Below are 25,027 nucleotides of genomic sequence, written 5' to 3' on the forward strand. Positions count from 1 at the left end.
ACATATCGATCCCTTCAATTCTCTCTACACACATATTAACTCACCACACCTTTGCTGCCTCACAATTAACTCACCACACCTTTACTGCATCACAAATTCACTAACGGGGCAAGGACATAATTCTTCATAATTCCCTTGCTAAATTGCCTCCTGTGGCATCATTTCAATGTTTTCACAGCACCCACAAAGCAGATGAGACACCACTTCACCTCTGATAATAGAAAGTGGCAAGCTGGTACAATCATTAGCATGCCAGGCAAAATGTTTAGCAACATTTTGTTTTTCTTTGTTTCGAGTTCAAACTCCACCAAAGCCGACTTTGCCTTTTATCCTTTCAGGGTCGATAAAATAAGTACCAGTTAAATACTGGAGTCAATGTAATTGACTAGCGTCTTCCCCTGAAATTGCTGGCCTTGTGCCAAAATTTGAAACCATTTTTATTTACCTTATTATTCATGTTGAATGGGTAACCTCCAATATAAAAGTGGGTTGTTTCAGGATTGAGTTCCAACAAAGAAAAGGCACTATTAGACTTGTTTGTTGCAACTTCTGATTTGTTTCCTTGTGATACAAGAAGTTCAACCAATGAACCAGTTCTGCAAAGTGAAAAACAGGAAAAGAGAAACAAAATGACATTACTGCAACATTTTAGAAAAGAATATTAAGACAGAAAAGTTCAAAAGGAAAATGTAATAAAAACAAATAAAATGAATTTTAATTATATAAAATTTGACAGACACAGCATGGTGATTCTGAATTAGATTTCAAGGCAACTTGAACAAAAAAAGAAAAAAAGAAAGAAAAGAAAATGCTTTCTACCATAGTCTCATGTTGACTGAGTAATGTAAGTGGAATTTGGTGGTTAAGAAATGTAAAACTTTCCATACACTTACAAGAAGGTGCTGAAAAGTTCCTAGCTTTAAGGATATTGCAAAAGGCCTGGTTGGAGGTCCAACCTTTTGACTTCTTTCACAGAGCTTAGAAAAACTGAAGAACTGCTGCAATAAGTGAGTGAATCTGAGAGGAAAATATGTTGAATTACATGGAAAAATGCGAGCAAGAGAAATAATATTCTTAAGATTATAAACCTGGAAAAGTTCAAGACAAGTTATTAAACTCGGAAAAGTAAAGGAGAAATTATTACATGTAGTAAAATACAGAACAAGAAAATTTTTACTTAAAATATTGCAGTTAAGGATAAAATTTCAAATAAAATATTTAGATTTAAAAAATATTAGCTTTTATTAAAATTAAAAATTTTATTACAAGTTATTACTTTTATTTGTTATTACTTGTTACTTATATTAAAAATTTAAAAATAACTCCAAAATACTTTTTTGCACTTTAAAAACATTCATTTTTTAAATTATCAATTAATAATTAGAAATTTTAAAATAGGTTATAAAAAATAATAGTAGTACATAATTAGTTAGTGCAACAGATAGAATAATACAAAAATTAGTTATATATATTACAGTAAAATCTACCTATAACAACAAATTCACAGTAAAATTTGCTTGAGTTATTGCCTAAGTTATTGCCAAGTCTTCACATTTTGAGTCTTGACCCAATGTCTATTTTTTACATAATGAATTTGCCTGCCATATATACTGTTCTACTTTGCATAAAACTTTAGCTATATTGGTACTTCTGGCTCTCATTTTCTAAGTATTTTAGTGTGTCTATATTTTAACAAAATGATGGTACCTTTTCTTAACTATAATGTTACTTCGTAAATTAAAATCAAATAAATTTTTAATATTCAAATTTTATCCTAAGGTGCAATATTTTAAGTAAAAATTTTCTTTGTTCTGTACTTTACCAGATGTAATAAAGTTGTTCTGAACTTTTCCAAGTGTAATAACTAGTCCTGAACTTTTCCAGGTTTATAATCTTAAGAATATTATTTCTCTTGCTCACATTTTTCCATGTAATCCATGTTTTTTCCAGGCTATGCTATTATGCTAATTAATAATGTGTCAATTAATAATTTAAGATTTTACCTTATTGAAAATTACCTCAATGATGTTGGTGACATATATTAAAAGTCCCTATATTATCACCATTGAATTTGAGAAACAAACACTCATAACTTTTTTCTTTTAAAACTTCTTTCTCATCTCAGATATTACAGGACTGTGTTTACATGATATAATTGCATTAATTAATATAGATGATGTAATTAAATTAATTGCAAATTAGCGGTGTCATTGATAATTTTTTCCTTACTTCAAGGATGCCGGTGACATGTATTAAAAGTCCTCTTATAGAACTATATTATCACCCTCAAATTTGAGAAACAAACACACATATCTTTTTTTTTTAAACTTCATTGCTTGTTAAAATATAACTTGTTTTTAAAATAAAAAAGCTAATTATACTTGAATCTAATTTTTTGCCTTATATTTTTTTTCATATTTCATCTCACAACATTTTTTATACAAACTTTTGTTGCATGGGACCAAAACTATGAAATTCCTCATGCATTCTTCTTTCATTGAAGCTAAGATAAATATATTTTGTTTTTAAAATAAAAAATTTATTTAGAACTAAACTTGATTGGAGGTGTTACTTACTCTCCTACAATGTTGCTACAAATTTTGATATAAACTTTCTTCTACTGGACCAAATTGCAAATTTTTTATGCCAAAATGTAGCTTGGGACCAGTCCACTTCAAAAATATTAACAGTTTTCACTTTGGTTAAGAACTGAATTAACGACAAAGCTCTGAAAATGCTGTGTATGAATAAATTGCAGTCTTAAGAATATTATTCAACTACTACCATAGTTGGTGGAAACGCAATGGCCCAGTGGTTAGGTCAGTCTCGTGGTTAGACTCGCGGCCGGAGGATCGCAGTTTCGATTCCCAGACCGGGCGTTGTGTGTGTTTATTGAGTGAAAACACCTAAAGCTCCACGAGGCTCCGGCAGGGGGTGGTGGGGACCCCTGTGTACTCTTTTGCCCCAACTTTCTCTCACTCTTTCTTCCTGTTTCTTGAGTAACACTGCGATGGACTGGCATCCTGTCCAGCTGGGGGGGATCACATACGCCATAGAAACCGGGAAACCTGGCTAGGCTTTAAAAGGGCACATAAATAAAAAAACTACCATAGTTGAATGATAAAATCATAATTAACTGATCCTTCTGTATTTTCTTTTATCCAAAGACAGGAACTTTTCAGTACCCCCTCATATAAGTGCAGGAATATGTGTATGTGATTGATTGGTTGGTTACACACATACCTACAAACATATGTATGTGCATACATACATACATACATACATACATACATACATACATTCACATATATACGTACACACACACAAATACATACATACATATGTTATGCTATTTCCATTCACTTAAAAAGCATCGGATGATCAGAATTCTTCAAACTGCATCCTTCTTTCCAGGTGAAACCCATCCCAGCCAAATCTTCCCACACATTCTTTGTCCATGTCATCTTTGGCCTGCCTCTCTTTTTCTTTCCTTCTTCAACTGACCCCTCAATGGCTGCAAATTCACAGAACTTACTTTCAAGTCTACTGTTTATATGATGGGGTGTTAAAAAGTTCCTGGCTTTAAGGGTATTGCAAAAGGTCCAACCTTCCGAGTTCTTTTACAGGGCTTAGAAAAACTGAAGGACTGCTGCAATCAGTGTAGGAATCTGAGAGGGGAATATGTTGAATAAAATCATAATTAACTGATCCTCCTGTATTTTCTTTTACTCAAAGCCAGGAACTTTTCAGCACCCCTTTGTATGATTTACACATCCACCAATCTGATTAGCTAAATCATGTCCATGTAAGCATTAAAGCCTTTTATGGTAATATATAGTAAAGTCATGATTCTAAACTGGGAAACTTGAGTGAGATGGTTTGAAACCCAGCAGATGCCTTATTACAGATGAAAGACAAAAATATATCACATCTGGTATCATACAGAGATGGTAACATTTCGATTGCAGTATAGCTGTGAAAATAACAGAAAAATTGGGTATTATTACAAACAAAACAAAAGTTTGTTTACATATGTTATTGTTGCATTCTGAAAAAGCTATGTATTTAGCTTAATTTGATGGAGATTGTTGTCAATGGGCAGCTTAGCTTAATGGTAGAGTATGCAGTTGGTATTTGAGAGGTGCAGGTTTGAGTCTTGCGGTTGTCTGTTGACAATTTTTTTCTGTCTTATAAGGATAATAATACCAGATGTTTTTGATATTTTCATGGCTATACAGCATTTGAAATATTACACTTCTAAAAACAAAATATCTAAGTTGGGCTTGACCCAAGAATTTAGAAAGATCAAAATAAATAAAAAGCGAATTCTGCAAGTCCTAGTGCAATCAGCACCTATCTTGGAGAACCTAATCCCTAATTAAAACTGTTGATGTATAATAGAGGAAGCTTTAGTCTTGCTGCAGACACACTCTGCTACTGGTAGCATGATAAAACCTATTGGGTCGACAATGCAGAGTAGTTGGTCATAGGAATAGCATCCAACAGTAAAATACATGCCAAAAATACAAGACATACAAAAATTATTTCTGTTGCCATGTGTATAGGATCAAGAAAAAACTGCAGTAAGTGTCAAGGTGCTATGAAACTTGTCCAATACAATACAATAGTAACTGTAACAAATGATATACCCTCAACATGAGAATACAATAATAATTATTTATATCAAAAGATGTACAAAAATTAACCTTTTAGCTTGAATATAGTGCCAAACATTTGGTTGAACAAATAATGGGTTTTTAACAGTAGTTATGCCAGATCCCACATCATATTTCATTACAACATGGTTATTGACCAATTCCAAAGCAAGAAAATCCTGAAAAAAAAAAAGAAAAGAATTTCAGGAAAACATAGTTCATAGATAATTAGACCATATACGATTAGCCCATTTATAATTAGTCCATACATGATTAAGTCATACAAAATTAGTCAATATATCAACTGTGTTGAAAATGTTCCAGTTGTTCAATCCCTGCTTTCAGCTTTAATAAATTACAGAAACAAGAGTGCTTCCAATTTTTGACTCACCCTAGTATATTGTACAGGGCGTCCCAGAAAGATTTACCCATTGATATTTCTTAATTATTCATAATAAACTCAAGGTAGGATAATGAAATTTGGTACACGCATTCTAATGTAAATTGTCAATCCATTGCAGTAATTATTAGGTCAACCTATAAATAATGCAGTTTTTTATACTTCTTTTATTTTTCAAAATTAAGATAAACTTCTTTTTTAATCTAAAATATACTCTCCTTCATTTTCTACAATGCTCTTCCATCTATATGGTAGACTTGCAAGGCCCCTCTTCCAAAATTCACTTGTCTGTGATGAAAAATACTCCTCCAGTACTGTTCTGACCTCATCTACAGAATTTGTATTTTTTCTGTCCAAATGATTTTGAAGACTGTGGAATAAATGATAATCAGCTGGGGCAATATCCAGTGAATATGGTGGGTGGAGCATCTTTTCCTATCCAAACTGCTCCCACCTTTGGAATGTCATCCTTGCTGTATGTGGCCAAACATTATCTTGATGGAAGAACACCTTTCATCTTGAAACCAAAGATGGTCATTTTTCTTCTAGTGCTGACTTAAGCCACTCAAGCTGCTCGCAGTAGATCTCCTTTGTTATTGTTTGGTTTGAGTTTAAAATTCAAAGTGGACTAAACTTTTCATATCCCACTAAACAGATAACAACACCTTATGTGGGTGAAGACCTTCTTTAGCCTAGGGTGCCGGTGTTTCTCCTTTCCCTACCCACTGTCTTTGGCATTTGACATTTTTATAGAGAACCTATTTCTCATCACCAGTCACTATTTAGTCCAAAAAAAGGTTCATTTGTGAGACTTGACAGCAAAGAAGAGCACACATTCACTCTCTGTGCACGATTAGACTCAGAAAGTTTGTGAGGAACCAAATGTCCCAATTTCCTATTTTCCAATAGCACACGGGTGTTGATGAATGGTTGAATGACCAAGTCCAAGCTTCTCTGTTAATTCCTCAACAATTACAATGAGATTTTGTTCCACAAGGGTTTGCAGGATGTCCTTGTTGAGCTCTACAGATCTTCCAGGATGAGGCTCATCTTCTAGGCTGTAATTTCCAGCTTGGAATTTCTGGAACCATTGTTGATACTAGCTTATGCTTATTGTCTGATCCCCATATACTGCATTAATATTCATTGCACGTTCTGTTGTGTTGTTGCCTTTATTGAACTCATAAAGCAAAATATGCCAAATATGCTCCTTTGTTACTTCCATTACAGCTTTGAAAAAATAACTGCTAAAATCGAACTGCACTCTTCAAAACTTGCACTAAGAATAAGTACAAAGTAAAATTACTACCTGTTTTTATAGCAAGTTGATGCAGGTAGTTTATCCTGTCCTCTTCTGACATTTAGTTCATGCAATTGAAAAAAACTGCATTATTTATGGAATGATCCAATACATTTCCAAATGACCACCTTTCACCTTGATCATAGCCTGCAAATGAGTGGTCACTGAGTTACATAGGTTGTACTACCTCTTCATCCAACTTGATCCATGAAGACAGAAGGGCTTTCTTCAGATTAGACACATTTAAATAGGAGTGAGCAGAAACATTACTCTCTAAGATGGACCAGGCAGCAAAGTCCATGGGACTGATGTCTCGACTTGAGGGAGGCCATATTGTCTTGTCCCCAAAACTGCTGAAATGCTCTTTGCACCAGCTCTGTATCAAATTAGATATGTGGGCCAGAGCCCCATCTTGAGTGAAGACATAATGGTCACCAAAGATTTCTGTAACCCAACATTTCCACATCAACTTCACTGTTGAGTATGATGCTGTGGGGATGAGATGAGCTGGAAGGAAAGGGCTGTGACATCAATGGTCAAGGGGCTTGACCGGAACAGGAAGGGTGAGAAAGGAAGTGAGGGAAGGAAGATCAGAATCATCTTCTTTTGCCTTGGGTACTCATGGCAAATGAACGAGAGGCAAGCAAGCTGATAGGGATGGGTACTAGCAGATGCTATTGTTAGGTGCGTGGGCTGGGCATGAGTTTTAGATTGAGTACAACTGGACGGCAAAACAACAAGAAGGTAGGTGAATTGTTTCTTATTTCCCTGCATTACAATTCCCTCGTACAACAAGCTATTTCAGCAATCATGTATAAGTATATTTCTCCATTGTTGTTATCCCCTTCCATGTGATGGCAGCAAAGATAAGGATCAGCAGCAATGCTGTCAGACCTTTCTATGGTGAAGGAGATGTAGTAGCTTGCATCCATAAGATCAAAGTAGCGGCCAGTCTACAAGACATCAATACTATAGCAGGTCTCATGGCCCTGTACCTGGAGGAAGTGCACTAGTGCTGTACCTTGATACAGACGAGAAAGACCAACTGAGCATGGCGAAGATCGAGCAGTGCTTGAGGAAAGCTTATATGAAGGGGATGTATGTCGCATTTGCTTACCTGGGAACGGTCAGGTGGACAGGGGAACAGGTTGATGAGTATACTGCGGAAGTTTGGAGACTGGCCATACTGTCTGGCTTTACTGGAGAGGGTCTAAAGAAGGCAGTATGACTGGCCTTTGTAAATGGCTTTCCTGATGATATATCAGTGCGACTGCAACAACTGTCAGGCAATGACAAAATGGCAATGAGTGAGCTCATCGTTCAAGCCTGCATGTTGATACAGAACACTGGGCAGAAGGCAGTGGCGATGGCAGTTGCAAAAGCCTGCGACATGGTACAACTGGTAAAGAAAGGGGAGAAGACAACTGCTGTGGAGTGATAGTGACCATGCATGGGTCAGTGCTTTAAGTACCAGGGTCTGCACATGGTGAGGGACTGTACAGAGATGAAGCCTGGACCCGTCTGCTACCAGTGCAGGCTGACTGGGCATATCCCGCAAAAATATAGCCAGCGAAAAGGCCATGGAGAAGATGCTGCCCCTCAAACTTCCCCATGAGTGAGTAGAGGTGCTCGTGCAGTTGCTGCCCATAGTTGGGAGAAAGGCGTTCAAAGCCCTTGTAGATACGGGCTGTATGATGTCTCTCTTGACCTTGAGGCTGACAAAAAAATGGAAGGGAATGAGTAGTGTTTGGGTGGTTGATGGCAGCGAGATTGGATGTAAGGGTAGTAGTGAATTGGAGATAGTGCTGCAAGGCACGACACTGAGGCTGTGGGTGATTGTGATTGACCATGTAGTAGACAGAACTGACTTGGTGATGGGGATGGATGCAATCAACTGCCTTGGAGGTGTCAGGATTGGTGGAGACATGGCTTTGTTTATAGGTGCAGGGACATCATGTGCTGTATGTCTGCAACATGAGAGGGAGCAGAGCTCTGCGAAGGACTGTACAGCTTACACCATTGAGGACAAAGATTTTTTGGATGGTAAAGTGGCACTGGAAAGGGGAGCCCCTGATGCTGAAGAACAGGCTGAGCTGCTACAGCATACCTTGAAGGGATATGCCAGGAGTGAGTTTGAAGGAGAGGTAGAGAGGGTGATTAAGGAGGGTGTCCTTATCTCGTGGAGGGAGGAGATGGTGAGCAGAGTGCTATCACTAATGGCAGTGGTGCAGCCAACAAAGAGCAAAGTCAGGCTGGTACTGGACTTTCAGGAGATGAATAGCCATGTATTGTGCCACACAGGTGGCGAGTGACTGACAATTGTGGTGAGATGTTGCGCGAGTGGATACAGATGATGAGGGTAGCGATGATTGTCAACTTGAAGTCAGCATATTTGCAGCTCCTTATGAGCAAGAAGCTGTGGCAATATCAGCTTGTGCGATACAAGAACCAAACATATTGTTTGACCAGGCTGAGTTTTGGGCTAAATTCCATGCCAAAGATCATGGCGACAGTGCTCAAGTCTATCCTGGGAAAGGTGGACAGGACAAGAAGGGCTGCCAATTCCTATATAGATGACATCTTGGTAGGCGAGACTGTAGTGTCTGCCACAGAGGTTGTAAGTCACCTCAAGAAGTTCGGGCTGATTGCAAAACCACTGGAGCCAATGGTTGGAGGAGCCACACTGGGGCTCAAGCTTCAAAGAGATAAAACAGGCTCATTGATGTTTCAGAGGGGGAATGAGATCCTGGAACTGGGTACCAGCATCAGCAGGAGAGAACTATTTCTGATGTGCGGGAGGTTCGTGGGATACTACCCAATCACAAGGTAGCTGCGGACAGTGTGCAGCTACAGCAAAAGACAAGTAGAAGGGGCACACTAGGGAGATAAATTGGGAGAAGGGACAGTTGCGATGATGTGGGAGATCCTAGAGAGGCCAAAAGCAGAAGACCCTGTAAGAGGGAGCTGGTATATGCCCAAACTGGAGAATGGGACCATATGGTGTGATGCTAGCAGCATAGTGATAGGAGTTGTATTGGAAATTGGAGACATAGAAGTGGAGGACATGGCCTGGCTTCAAAAAGCTGACAATTACAACCACATCAACGTGGCTGAAGGGGGAGAATTTGGTTCTGAAATGGGATCTGCGCTCCATCGAAATCTGAACCAATTCGGTTACTGATGAAAAGTGGGTTTGAACCAAAGAGGCAGCAGAGATGTTAGTGAAGCACCACCTAGGGATTCTAGGAGAACTAGCTGCCAAATTTGGTTTGGAGCCGAGCGTGGTTTTTGTGCCTTCAGAAAGAAACAAGGCAGATGTTCTAGCCAGAGTGAAAAAGGCCTGGTTGGTGGAGCCAGAAAATTTGAAGTAAGAGATGCGAAGCTAAAGAGACTGCATGCCATGCATCATATGAGTGTGGATAGAACCTTGTATCTTGCCAGGAGGATTGACACCAATGTCACTAGGCAGAGCATCCAAAAGGTGGTCGGAAATTGTGATAGGTGTCAATCCATTGACCCTGCTCCGGGTGTGCATGAGCAAGAAAACATCTCGGTAAAGCACAACTGGAGATGATTGGCAGTGGATGTGATACACTATTAGCAAGGGATGTATCTCTTGATGGTTGACTGTGGGCCAGGTCGGAAGGCCATTTGGAGGGAATTGAAGACAGGTACTGGCTTCCTGAAGTTGGTGTTGCAGATCAATAGGTTATTTGCATTGCAGAACTCTAGGAGCCTAGTTCCCTCTTCCATTCTGGTACCAACTCCATGGCCCTCATGTACACCATGGAAGATACCAGGTTGCTGTCTGACATGCCTGTTAAAATCTCCAGCCACAAAGATGAGATCATTGTTACTCGTCTTTGAGGTAACCTGCAGAAGAATATCATAAAAGTGATCCTTCTGTTCATTTGGTAGACCCAATTGTGGGGTATAGGCAGAGATAATTGTAGCTATACTATTCTGCAAGTCTAGCCCAAATTTAAGTACTCTATCGCACACCCTCACTACCTCTATGATCTTATCCATCCATTTCTCTGCAAGAAGTATGCCCACACCCCCCTATTCCATCACTGTTACCTTCCCAGAAGAGTTTATACCTATGAGCTTTGCCTGTGAGGATTCTGGCTGAAGCTCCTCTCAACCTTACCTCTTGTATGCAACATACATCAACACGTGTCCATTCAAGCATCTCTACAATTTCATTAGACCTACATTTCAATGTGCCTACAGAGATATGGGAGGTAACACAGGAAGGAGAGATGTTATTCAGCACCTAAAAAGAAAGTTTCTGTGATTGTTTGGTAACAGACGTCATAATAATTGTTCTTGCTTTTAACCTACCATCATTTAAACATGTTAGAATTGTTAAGGTTATTGTCTCTACTGGTGGGTGGGAGTAAGGAAGCATTGTATATGAAAGTGTTTGGGGCATTGTAAATATAAGCGTTATGAGCATTGTGGGTGTAAGCATTACTGATGCTGCAGATATAAATGTAAAAAAAAAAAAGACAGAGAGGGTAAGTGGGCTGCTATCTGGTTTAATTAGTCCAGCAATGGAAGAGGGAGAGAAAGGAGAGGGCAGCAAGATTACCAATATAAGAGGAGAGAGGGGAAGGGCAACAAGATGTCCAATAAGAGAAAGAGATTTCTGGTATTGATGGTGGAGATGCGAAAAGGTGGGGGTGGGCGCAACCACGGACACAAAAAGTCCTTTTAAGAGGTAGAGCAAACAAGAAAGAATTATTTTAGAGAAGAGATGAGTTTGAATGAATGAGGCGATTAAAAACAAAAGAAATTCTTAGCTTAGCTGTGCATATTTTTGAGTGTCATCAAATGGCCAAACATATGGGATAAACTAATGAATGTCTGAGGCGGGGGAACATGTGTGGAGGCAACAACAAGAAATGGACGAAGATAGCAGACTTTATCCTAAGCTTGAAAGAGAAATAGCAGGGAGTAGCCATATATATATATATATATATATATATATATATATATATATATATACATACATATATATCATGCATGCATGTATATATTGCATACCAAATACATATGTCATACATTGTATGTCATGTGTGTATGCAAACACAAACACACATACACACCTCATACAGATGAGAAAATGGCATAAGCCATAACATACCTCATTTAAAGGAGCCGGTTCAAATGGATTGCCAATATAAGCCAACAACCCATTGTCAGATACTGGATTGATAAACATTTGTATTTTGTTGTTGGAATAAGAGAGTGGTACAGAAGGGCTACGTAGACGTAGAGTGGTGTTAGGGAACATTTTCAAGCTCACAATAATCTGAAATTTAAAAAAAACAACAGTTATAAAAACATGTACAAATATATTTGTATTTGTGATTGTGTGGCAAGAAGTCTGCCTCTCAACTACATGGTACACGCATTCACTCCCACTATGGCATCTTGGACTAGTGTCTTCTGCTAAGCCTTGTGAGTGGATTTGGTATACAGAAATTGAAAGAAGCCTATCATGTGTGTGCATGTGTATTTGTGTTTGCATGCTTGTCTCAGTGTTTATCCCCTACTACAACTCGATAGTGAGGATTTGTTCACATTTCTACAACTCAGGAGTTTCTTGCCAAAAACAACACATTATTGCTTCTGCACCCACCCTATTCACCAGATTTAGCACTTGCGGACTTCCATCTCTTCCTCAATATGAAAATGCAGCTCAAAGGTTGCCAGTTTAACACTGTTGTTGAGATCCAGCTGTTTGGCAAAAGAGACCAATAAGATAAGTATCAGGCTTATAAAAATAAGTGCTAAGGTTGATTCCTGTAACTACAAACCTTCAAGGCATGGCCACATCATGGCTGCAGTCCAATGACTGAAACAAGTAAAAAAAACAATAGATAAATACGTTCTTATAATTATGCTTAAAGAGTACTGAAGTGGCTCTCTTAAAGAACATATATGAGAATGCACTGAAAAGTTCCTGGCTTTAAGGGTGTTGTGAAAGGTCATGTTGGAGGCCTAAGGATTTGCTTTAGCCTGAGGCTGTAGTAGAAGACACTTGCCCAATATGTCATGAGGTAGGACTGAACCCAAAAACCATGAGATTGAGAAGCAAACTTTTTAACACATCTACAACTGCACCTATTTGTTTTATTTAAGCTGTCTTTGAAAAATGGTTGCAGACAATATTTTTTGAATGACAGCTTATTTGATGATTTCTATGGGCGAAGGTGAAAACATATATACTTAATGACAGCAATATATAAACTGTCTTCATCTATGACATCTGTCATTCTCCTTTTATATTCTCATGAACCTACCTAACCACCAAGCCAGCCTTGATTCTCTACCCTATTCTCTCTCTAGCCATCTTGTAGCTTGAGAGTATACCTTGATATTTCACTTCTACCATCAGTTGGATTTGTTGATATAAATATCTATATATTAACACTTAAATATTCATCGTCAGAAAGTTTTCAATTTTTGTTTTCTGTCATTTTGCATGTAAACATATACACATATTTTGTACCTGAACTGTTATATTTAATATATCTGATTTGTTTATCTGCATAATTGCCTCCATATCTACTTAACTTGATCCCTCTTAGAGTCATTATTTACCCCATGGAATTGATCCCAGTAAAGACATTGGAGTCTAAGTTTGAACCATTTGAGCATCATGAAGTATCTTCCATACTGAGAATCTCTGGATCTAATCTCTTGACTATATGTTTTTGTTGTTGTTGGCACTCCGTCACTTACGACGTCGAGGGTTCCAGTTGATCCGATCAATGGAACAGCCTGCTCATGATATTAACGTGCGAGCGGTTGAGCATTCCACAGACACGTGTACCCTTAACGTAGTTCTCTGAGATATTCAGCGTGACATAGTGTGACAAGGCTGGCCCTCTGAAATACAGGTACAACAGAAACAGGAAGAAAGAGTGAGAGAAAGTTGTGGTGAAAGAGTACAGCAGGGTTTGCCACCATCTCCTGCCAGAGCCTCGTGGAGCTTTAGGTGTTTTAGCTCAATAACGCCCGGTCTGGGAATTGAAACCGCGATCCTATGACCTAACCACTGGGCCATTGCACCTCCACTTCTTGACTATATACACATACGTATTTGTACAGATACACACATGGACAACATGCATTTACACACACATATGCATGCATATATACACACATACGTACATATGCAGACACACATACATACACATACATATAAATACATACACACACTTTTTTCTTCCTTTCTTCTCAGACATTTACCTTCATTCTCATACTTCTTATATTCTTTTTTCTAATGAATGACTTAGTCCAAAATATTAAGACTCTTACTCTTCTTTTCTATTGAACCATTAGACTAATACAATGTTTGTCCAAATTTGTCCTTCCTGTATTGTCTTTTTGTTTTTGCTTTTGTTCATTACATTTACAATACATACATGCACATATATTGGTGGATACACACACAAATATCACCAGCATTATCATTTCAACCTTTGATCTTCATTAATGTATTGACCAATATGTGTGTGTGTATGTGTTTGTTTGTGTGTGTGTGTGTGTATAAACATACAAAGAAAGAATAAAAAAAATTGGTAACTTACTGCATTGGCTGCTGATCTTGCTGATTTTATTTGCATCCTTAGTTTTCTTAAATCTACCAGAGCTTTGTTAGACTTGGACTCCAAAGATCTCACTTCACTGCTCATATTGACTATTTTGGAAATGATATCATTTACCTTCACTTTCACATTAACTGTTAGATAAGAAGAAACAATATTTACAGTATTTACAAGAATTTAAACATGAAACAATAATGCAATATATATATATATTTATAGCATCATCATCATCTTTTAATGTCTGTTGTCCATTCTGGCATGGGTTGGATGATTTGATCAGAGCTGGCAAACTGGAGAGCTGTGCCAGGCCCCAGACTGATTTGGTATGGCTTCTATGACAAGATGATCTTCCTAACACCAACCACTTTACCAAGAGTGCTGAGTGCTTTTATGTGGCACTGGCACATAAAAGCTTTTCATGAGCGCTTCTATGTGGTACTGGCACGAGTGCTTTTTACATGCCACCAGCACAGGGCTATATGTTAAAGAAATTAAAAGATTGACAAGGGAACAGGAAATATGTAATCAATTTCATTCATAAACTTAAAGCTGTTTCTGCTACAAGATACAGAGCACTCAGAGCTGAATGCTTGTACATCATCTAACAGCTTCCGTGAAGCTTTAAAAATAAAGAGCATGTTTATTTGGGAAAACATTTAAATACATGGAAAAGATCATTAATCAAAAGGTAAAAACAAATAAGAAATGGAGTATTGAGTTTGAAGGATAAAAACTACTCCCAGAAATCTGTAAATTTAGACAGATTATATAGAATTAAGTAAATCATACAGCTAATTAATTATAGAGTTGGAACAGAAATACAGGTGGATCAATTTTGTTAGTCAAGCAAACTGAGGCAATCAGAGATTGTCCAACAATACAAGAGGCATCGTGAAATCAATAGTCTTGTATTTACATTTCATACTAATTACATTGATGTGAATAATTAAAAGAACAATTTAAAATAACATACTTTGAGAAAGACTGGTATCAATTTGCTGCTTTATCTTTTGGAAGTTGACCTTTTCTAAATCTTTATATTTCTTCATTTCATCAATGATATCATCTGCTTTGTTAGATAACTTGTTACTGGTGTCTGATGTCTTGTCTGCTTGCTTCGATATTTCATCAGCCTTCTTCTTCAGACCCGCTAAGTAAAAAAAATTTTTAATGAGAGAAAACAGGGCAAAATTCATAGCCACTTTTAGAGATTTTAAAACAAGTGGTAGAAAGGGAAGACATCCTTTGTAGACTTGAAACCTGGACTGAATCCTTGACACTGACAGTACTACATTAATGGCACCCAAGGAATAAGAGGTGAGGTTTAACTCTTTGAATCTGCAAATACACTTTAGTGGGTGTGATTTCATTTGAATCTGTCCCTGGAAAGAGCAAAAGTGGGTAGCCACAGGATTTTGTGTTTATGGCTGATAGTAACAAAGTTACTGGTAATTAGCAAGCTTTCACATCCTGCAGGGATATAGTTAAATAAAATCATACCTAAAATATACCTGTAAGTCCAAAGGATTAAATGAACAATGGTTTAAGTTTATCCCCAAATAAAAGAGGAAAATAATTAAAGACGAGGCTAAAACATTCATTCAATAAATAAAGTAAAATTGTCACATGGTATATATAAAACAAATAACTAATTAATCAGAATGTTTCAATGTAGTTTCAGAGACTTTGATATATTCAAGCATGGCATTCATACACTATCTCCACTTTCTTTGATAAAATGTAATTCTTAGAAAAATTAGGATGGACCAATGAGTTCGCTCAATCAATTCTTATAATTCAATGGACACACAACTAAGCTAAAGATTAACGGGTATATTGATGAACAATAACAGCAGACATGACTGTGTAATTAAGAAGTTTGCTTCCTGACCATGTGGTCCTAGGTTCAGTCTCACTGCACAGTATATTTTATATCTTTTATCATATTTGTTCTCCTACTAACATGGAATGAGAACCTATGATAGCATGAAATTATAACATTATCACTAATGCTTTAGTCATGATTAGCATAAGCAAAACCAGCTGGGTATGTTAATATTTTATTCCATAAATATATATTTTTTCCAACATAGAATTTTGTGCTCTCTCTCTCTCTCTCTCTCTCTCTCTCTATATATATATATATATATATATATATATATATATATATAGATAGATAGATAGATACACACACACACACATGCATGCACGCACACACACACACAATGTGTGTAAGTGTGTTTGGCACAATATTGCTGATTAAAAAAGAAACGATAAACTAGCATTGTATCAAAATGTTGCTTTGCAACTCATTAAAATACATATCTAAAAATAATAGTATAAGACTGAAATAATAGAGTGAGATGAGGTGGTCAATATCATTGGCTAAAAAGCCTTGAAAGCAGTAGCACAGGATTGCAACAGCTAGTGACTGAAACCACTAAAATTTAAGAAAAAATACATATGCAAATACATTCAAATATACGTGTATATATATATATTCTATACATACATACAAAGAGGTTGCTCTTGAAGCTGAGAATTTGAACTTACAGTCACAATATTTACATAACACCTCAGGAAACACGATTAGATCTCATAATGCAAAGAAACAGCTGCATAATCAAGTACATGCACTCGAGAACTATGCTGTGTAGAAATAAATGTCCAACCATACTCCTTGTTGACTTTAAATTCTTTCAGTTATCTATTTACACATGACAGAAGCCCAAACGCAAACCTGGAAGTACGTATGATATTACTACTGGATAGCACAGGATAAATCTGAAGGTGGACGAGCTTTATAATGTACTCTACTACGTTCTTAACAGACTATACCATAACTATATTCTATACATATATATAGTATATATACACACACACATTTAATATAAAATATAAGTATGTGTAAAGCTATGTAGCAGACATACAAACATGGCAAATTTACATATTTTTTTCTAGACTGAAAAAATGAACAGCCTTAATCAATTTTTTACCTTTATTGGAATCTCATTAGGTGTCTACATCACTTGACTAATCTCAGAAAAGCAAGTAGCCAATCTGTTTATATACGTGGTCTGATCAGTAAGTATCCAGACTGTTGCTATAGTAATGAAGCTAAAGCTGCTTGGTTCAGATTGACCTTGAACTCTGCTGTGCATGTGCACTAAGTTTTAATGTGCTAGCTCACTTCTGCTGTTTACAGCAGTGCTTGGAAGGAAGGTGTGTAGCGTGTGATTGTCGCATTGACCATGACAGAAAGCTGAGCAGAGAATCTGCATCAAATTTTACGAAAAGCTTGGTGATACTTGTTCAAAGGCCTATGCAAAGTTTCCAAAAAGTTTTCATTGTTCAATCAAGGAGATCTTGTGCAACTGAAACCCAAATGTCTTTTTAGTCAACTGAAAGCAGTTTTGGCACAAACTTGGTAGACATGCTTCTCATACCCAAATCTTCAGTGATAATGGACTGAACTGAACCGTAACTAATCAGCACATCCTCTGATAGCTCATCGATGTTGATTCGATGATTTCCCCTCACAGCTGCACACACATCTGCAAGGCTTTTGTCAGTTCGGCTGGTTATGGGTCTCCCAGAACGTTTGTGAATATTGGCATTTTTTCGATCATCTTGGAAATGCCTGTACCACTCATACACATGTGTGCAGCTCATACACTCCTCTCCATATACTTTCTGCAACTTTGTGTCAGCCTCTGAGCAAGTATCACCATGACAACTTTGTCATAGCCAATGCGACAATCACATACTACACATCTTCCTTCTAAGCACTGCTGTAAACAGCAGAAGTGAGCTAGAATGTTAAAACTCAGTGCGCATGCACCACAAAGTTCAAGGTCAATCTGTGCCAAGTGGCTTTACTATGCATGCTTTAGCTTCCTTACTATGGCAACAGACTGGATACTTATTGACCAGACCTCATACACATCAAATCTAGTACCTTCAGAGAACTGGATCTACTAATTTGCATACTATAACTGTTTAGCACTTCCTTAAATACACACACACACAAACACACATATGTATACAGTCATAGTAGAATACTATTTTAATTTCATAGAGAATTTTAACTCACATGGTTTGATCTGGATTAAAGCAAGTTTATCTCTAATTTCTTCATTTCCCTTATCAACTTGGTCAACTTTTCTTTTGACATCAGCAATAGCATTTTCCCAATCTGAAATATATGAAACAAATACACGATTAAACCAAAGTAAATTCTTAGTTTTTGCATATGACTGCTGCTGAAAAGTTCTTGGCTTTGGGTAAAAGAAAATACAGGTAGATCAGTTACTTATGATTTTGTTCAACCTATTCCCCCATTAGATTCACATACTTATTGCAATGGTTCTTCAGATTTTCTAAGTCCTGTAACAGAACTCAAAAGATTGGGCTTTCAACCAGGCTTTTTGCGATACCCTTAAAGCCAGGAACTTTTCAGCACCCCTTGTAGAAGTAATAGCCATCATTTTATGTGATGGTATCATGATTTCAAGCCAATTATGACAATATTTCAAGAAGGTCACAAAGAAATGAAATATTTCTCCTAACAGTCCTGTCAAAATATGAGAAACCATGTAGTTCTTCTAATGCAGGAAACTTGCTCGGTTTGGGTCCCTTCTTTCATACTTTAACCTTTCATCTCCTAGCATTAAAATCACCTTCCTCAACTGTCTGTAGCCCTGATTCATTCAAAAAAGATTTTTGTCTTGCCATCAGCAGTGTGACTTCCCTGGTGTCAGAGCCATTGACAAAAGCACCCAATGCATGCTGTTAAGCAATCTAGCTATAGAAACCATGCCAATGTGAACATTGGAGCACAATGCAATCCTCAAACTCATTGGATCCTGTTAATAAATTCTATCTTTGCCAACATGGAAAATGGACATTAAATGATGACGATGAAGATGATGATGATGATTACAATGGTGATAGTGGCAGTGGTGGTAGTGATATGAAAAAGAGTAGGAATGATTTGTTGAACAAACTGAAGGAGTGAGATAGTAAAAAACATTGAAGCTAGCTAATGACTGTGAAAGATAAAGATATAGGAAGTTGTGTCACTAGTTGTATACATATTGCCCCATGAAGTTAGAGATAGAGATGTCTGATTCTACACATACTGTTCAATTAATTATTAAAATAACGAAGAATTTTGTAGAATTTAATAAAGTGATGAACTTTCCCATTTATTAGATTAAATTGGTGTTTGGAATAAGGCAAACAGTCCTTGCATGAAATTGTGGTAGAATGAAATGTGGTAAATGCGATCACTTTAAACAAAAGTTTTGTTTTTAACCTTGGAACCAGGAACAATCTAAGAATGGTTCCAGAAAGGTTAATACAATGTATGATAGTAAAATTAGTTAGTAAAATGAAAATAACACTGACATCTCATTTTAACGGATATATTTACAAAAATTACATAAAAATATCTTGATATACTCTCCAGACGACTTTGGAGTCTCCTGCAAATCTTTCGGACAGTCTTCTTGCTTAAGTTGGTGAATGCTGCCATAACCCTTGCCTTGAATTCATCTTGGGTGTTACAAGGAGCTTTGGTCTCTTGCTCAACTGCACCCCACACATAATAATCAAGTGGGTTGCAATCTAGGGAGTTAGGTGGCCAGATGTTAGGGGTGATGTGTTTGCAGAAATTGTCTGACAACTGTGACTGGGTTCTCCTGCTTGTGTGACATGCTGCAAGAGTTCTGTTTCCAGACATAAGGTCTTCCAACAGTCACCCTCTTGATCCAGGGCAGTACTACCTCCTCCAGGCACTTGATGCAGGCCTCCATGTTGAGTCTCAGGTCATGTGGGAAGACGAATGGAGGCATAACGTTGCCATCACTAGTGATCACTCCAAATATCATGATATTGACTGGATGTTTGATTTTTATCACTCTTGGTACATGTTTTGGGGACATGGCAAGACAATGGTTGTTTTGCATGTTCACCATCTGATCTGGGCAGAATTTTTTTTTTGTCTGAGAAAAACCAAAGTATGTTTGGTTGGAGAGAATGCTTGAATTTGTTCAAAAGCTTCATAGTACAGTCTTTCTTTTTGTCCTTGATGGCTTGGGATAAAATTTGGCCCTTTCTAATCTTGTATGAGGAATACCAAATGTCTTCACGCACTACCTGCCTGATAAGAAACTCAGACACTCCCATGTCCCTGGCAATGGACCTGATTGACTTGGAGGGATCGTTGTCAATCATGGCCTGGATCTCACCAACAAGTTCAGGAGTTCTTTTCTTAACATAATGATCAGAGTGTTTTCCAAACTGCTGTACCTTCGTAATCACCATTAGACTCGTCTCATTTTTTTTTATTCCTCTATACTGTCCTCAGATTGACATCCAAACACTCTGAAATGCTTGTATTGGAGCTTCTGGTGCAAATGACAAGCAGTAACAGCATGTTTCTAAATTTCTGGCAGAATGAATTCATCATGGTGCTGTCGTTTCTCACAGATGGTGCCTAACTGACCCTACTATACTGTATAGTTGACAAAACCAAAAACAAAGAATGTGTATGCACAAAATTAAAAATATGAAATGGTGACAATTTACCCATTGCACCCTGTATATATATATATATATATATATATATATATATATATATATATATATATATATATATATATATATATATATATATATATATATATACATTAATATATATATATATTAATATATATATATATATATATATATATACATTAATATATATATATATTAATATATATATATATATATATATATATATATATATATATATATATATATATTAATGTCTGTTTTTATATCAAGTTATATGAAAAAAAACCTAATTTAACATTAAACTCAATATCTCTTCAATCATTGTCCCCCCCCCCATCATACTTTCACTTCATTGTCCTCAATTCAATTGCCCTCCCCTCTTCCCACTCTGTTGGTTACATTACTCTCAACAAATGAAGATAATATAAAATAGTTAGGACTCCTTTGCTCTATGGGGTACAAAGCAACTTGAATACTGTTGATACCATAATACAACATACCCAGTGTGCTTTGTAAAGTGGTTGGAGTTAGGAAAGTCATTTCAACCATGTGAAACAAATGGATCATGTGAAATATAATACCATGTCTCTTCTAGGAGAGTAATAACTTCAAATTAGGACTGTGACAACCTGTCCAACCCATGCCAGCATAGAAAGCAACTGATAATGACGGTAGTGGTGGTGGCAGTGATGGTGTTGTAGTTGGCGGTGACGATGGTGTTGGGGTTGGTGGTGGCAATGTTGATAATGATGATGACAATGATGGTGGTGGTGATGGTGGTAGTGATGATGGTGATGATGATGATGATGGTGGTGATGATGGTAATGATGACAATGGTAGTGGTGATGCTGATGATGAGTTTCTCTTCTTCCCATTATAGTTGATCAATACTGTATCAATACTTAAATATAATCAATTACCAATTCTCTATCTTCTCTCACATTAAAAAATAATTACTGAAACACAAAACTATATTTTTCAAGACAAATTTCTAATTTTCAGAGCTAAAAATTTAAACTAGTCTCATTCTTTAATGTTCATCAAAGGAAAAACAAAAAAACTATTCCATTCAAACAAAACCAGCAGCTTTTGCTGCATACCAGTCTATGAGTTCTGCCAATTACTATGAAGAGACAGGCATGGCTAGGTGCAAGGTGTGGCTGTGTAGCTAAGAAGCTTGCTTTTCAACTATGTCATCTTGGGTTCCATCCTGGACTCGACAACTAAATCTTTGTTGATTGAACTTGGTAGATGGAAACTGAAAAGAATGATATGTGTGTTTATGTGTGCCATTGTCTTGACATCATACATCATCATCATCATCAACAACAATGAATGTCCGTTTTCCATGTTAGCATGAGTTGGATGGCTTGACAGGAACAGGCAAGGCCAGAGGCTACACAAGGTTCCATAGTCTGTTTTGACACTCCTCCTAATGCCAATCTCTCAACTGAGTGTACTGGGTGCTTTTTACATGGCACCAGTACCCACACCAATGCTCTCTATGTGGTACCAGCACCCACACCAATGCTTTTTATGTGGAGCTTTGGTTTTAGGATCCCAATTCTGTTGTGGTGGAAGCATCACCATCATACAAGTGATGTTATTCTTTCCCAGTCTTCTGTGTAATCACACCTTACTATCTTTAATAAAAAGAACACATTAAATAAAGTAGTTCAAGATTCAGTTTGTCTGAAAGGAAAAAAAGATGAGATGGTCATGGTTGGGATGTCTTTCATCAGAATTTTGTTTGGTCAACACCAAACAACAAAATATCTTCAGGAATTGCAATTGTTGTAAACTAAAACACATCTTACTTTTCAGAGAGTTGTCAACATTCTTGGCTTGTTTCAAATTTTTGTCGCTCACATCTTTGGATTTCTTTGCTGCCTCACTTACTCCTTTTAGCTACACAAAATAAACATTAGTAAACAAAATAAACATTAGCAAACAAATTAAACATTAGTAAACAAAATAAACATTAGCAAACAAAATAAACATTAGTAAACAAAATAAACATTAGCAAACAAAATAATTCCTTGTCATACAACCATTTATTCAAACCTGGAGCTAAATATTTAGAGTTCCATTTTAGTCGATAGCTTCCGCTATCTGGGCGACCAAGTTAGTAGTGGGGGTGGGTGCGCTGAAAGTGTAGCTGCTAGAATAAGAATAGCCTGTGCAAAGTTTAGAGAGCTCTTACCCCTGCTGGCGACAAAGGGACTCTCACTCAGAGTAAAAGGCAGACTGTATGACGCATGCGTACGAACAACCATGCTACATGGCAGTGAAACATGGGCTGTAACTGCTGAGGACATACGTAAGCTCGCAAGGAATGAAGCCAGTATGCTCCGTTGGATGTGTAATGTCAATGTGAATACCCGTCAGAGTGTAAGTATCTTGAGAGAAAAGCTGAACATTAGAAGCATCAGTTGTGGCGTGCAAGAGAGACGATTGCGCTGGTATGGACATGTGGTGAGAATGGAGGAGGATAGCTGCGTGAAAAAGTGCCACACCCTAACAGTTGAGGGAACCCGTGGAAGAGGTAGGCCCAGGAAGACCTGGGCTGAGGTGGTGAGGCAAGACCTTCGTACATTGGGCCTCACCGAGGCGATGACTACGGACCGAGACCTTTGGAAATGGGCTGTGCGTGAGAAGACCCGGCAAGCCAAGTAAGATCGTTGCCAGTGCCCCTGGACTGGTTCTTGTGCGGGTGGCACATGAGATGCACCATTTTGAGCGTGGCCGTTGCCAGTACCGCCTGACTGGCTCCTGTAGGATTTTCGAGCGAGATCGTTGCCAGTGCCCCTGGACTGGCTTGTGCGGGTGGCACCTAAAAGACACCATTTCGAGCGTGGCCGTTTTCGTGCGGGTGACACGTAAAAGCACCCACTACACTCTCTGAGTGGTTGGCGTTAGGAAGGGCATCCAGCTGTAGAAACTCTGCCAAATCGGACTGGAGCCTGGTGTTGCCATCCGGTTTCACCAGTCCTCAGTCAAATCGTCCAACCCATGCTAGCATGGAAAGCGGACGTTAAACGATGATGATGTTAAGAGCTTAACTTGTTTTGTGCTTGAGAGAGAAATAGGAAGCAAAAGTAAATGGTAGAAGAGATGGATAGTTAGAAAGATAGACAGATAGGTATAAATAGATAGATAGATAGATAGATAGATAGATAGATAGGCAGACAGATCAGTAGAAGTTAAGAAGATGGCTGGATGGATTGATAAATAGATAGTTATATAGACAAAGGATAATTATAAAAACAGAAAAATGGAGTGCTATTTGGGAAGTAAGATTGTGTGTGTGTGCGTGCACATATATATATATATATATATATATATATATATATATTCCCTCTCTGTTAGGAGGCACAAGCACTTACACACTCAGTAGTAACTTCTGCCTACCAAATTCAATTACAAAGCTTCGGTCGGCCTGAGGCTATAGCAGAAGACACTTGCCCTAGGGGCCACGCAGTGGGACTGAACCCGAAACCATGTCGCTGGGAAGCAAGCTTCCTAACCAATATATATATATATATATATATATATATAGCCAAGGCACCAGATGTTCCACAGATGTCATATGTGTAAACAGAATTTTTTTTTATTAAAGTAATTTAAATTGTAACGATTTTTTTTTAATGTTGTGCTGTTTATAAGTTATGAAATAATATTTGTATGTATTTTTATTGTAAAGCTAATAGTTGAATATTTTCAGGCTTCTATGTGTAAAGCTTTTGAAACTGTGTTTATTGATATCAATTTTTTGACATATGGAAATAATATCTTTATGCTTACTTTACATATTTTCTTGTTGCATTTACCAAACACATGTTTTATTTGGTTTTCTTTATTGGAAGTACCATTTACAAAGAACTTATTCTATGTTAAGACAAAAGTGGAAGTGCATAGCTTAGTGGTTAGGGTATTGCACTCATGATCATTAGATTGTGGTTTTGATTTGTAGACTAGGCAATGTGTTCTTGGGAAAAACAATGCATTTCACATTGCTACAGTCCACTCAGCTGGCAAAAATGAAAAATCCTGCAACAGATCAGCATTCCATCCCAGGCATAGGTGGAATATATATATTCCACAGTATCTGGGAAACTGGCCTCATGAGTTTATGGTTTGGGAAGGACCTTTGATCGTTGGTTTTACAGGTTCTTGTGATTTTCAGAGTTTGGACAATGTCTTACCTCTTTCTGTGCTATAGTGCTTTTATTGAGGGCATTCTTGGCTGCTTTCTGTGCTTCATTAATGGAATCAACTATTTTCTTATATGCTGTAGCAGCATCAAGAGATGGATCAGACTGGTTTTTAAATGTGAAGTATTGTCTGTAAATGGAGGAGAAACACATATTAGACTGATGGCTGATATTTGATAAATGAGATCAGGAGCTGAGAGGTGGTGGGGGAGAAAGGTAGAGAAAGAGAAAGAGAGAGAGATGAATGAAGAGTGTAGATAACAGAGGGAAGGAAA

The 25,027-nt window shown here is 37.4% G+C and overlaps 1 protein-coding gene across 5 annotated transcripts in view; it reads right to left on the reverse strand.

Moving 5' to 3' along the window:
* LOC106878847 (laminin subunit alpha) overlaps positions 1-25,027 on the reverse strand; it is a 250,341-nt gene that overhangs the window by 54,251 nt on the left and 171,063 nt on the right. For all 5 annotated transcript variants that reach the window (XM_089357441.1, XM_089357440.1, XM_089357439.1 and 2 more), the window contains 8 exons: positions 24,744-24,882; positions 22,356-22,446; positions 18,071-18,172; positions 14,951-15,127; positions 13,960-14,111; positions 11,505-11,672; positions 4,707-4,834; positions 446-596 (listed from right to left, as the gene is read on the reverse strand). In XM_089357441.1, the coding sequence (XP_089213567.1) occupies positions 446-596; positions 4,707-4,834; positions 11,505-11,672; positions 13,960-14,111; positions 14,951-15,127; positions 18,071-18,172; positions 22,356-22,446; positions 24,744-24,882 (1,108 nt within the window). The remainder of the gene's footprint in view (positions 1-445; positions 597-4,706; positions 4,835-11,504; positions 11,673-13,959; positions 14,112-14,950; positions 15,128-18,070; positions 18,173-22,355; positions 22,447-24,743; positions 24,883-25,027) is intronic.

This window comes from Octopus bimaculoides, chromosome 9 (assembly GCF_046866305.1).
Source record: "Octopus bimaculoides isolate indiv1 chromosome 9, ASM4686630v1, whole genome shotgun sequence".
NCBI lineage: Eukaryota > Metazoa > Mollusca > Cephalopoda > Octopoda > Octopodidae > Octopus > Octopus bimaculoides.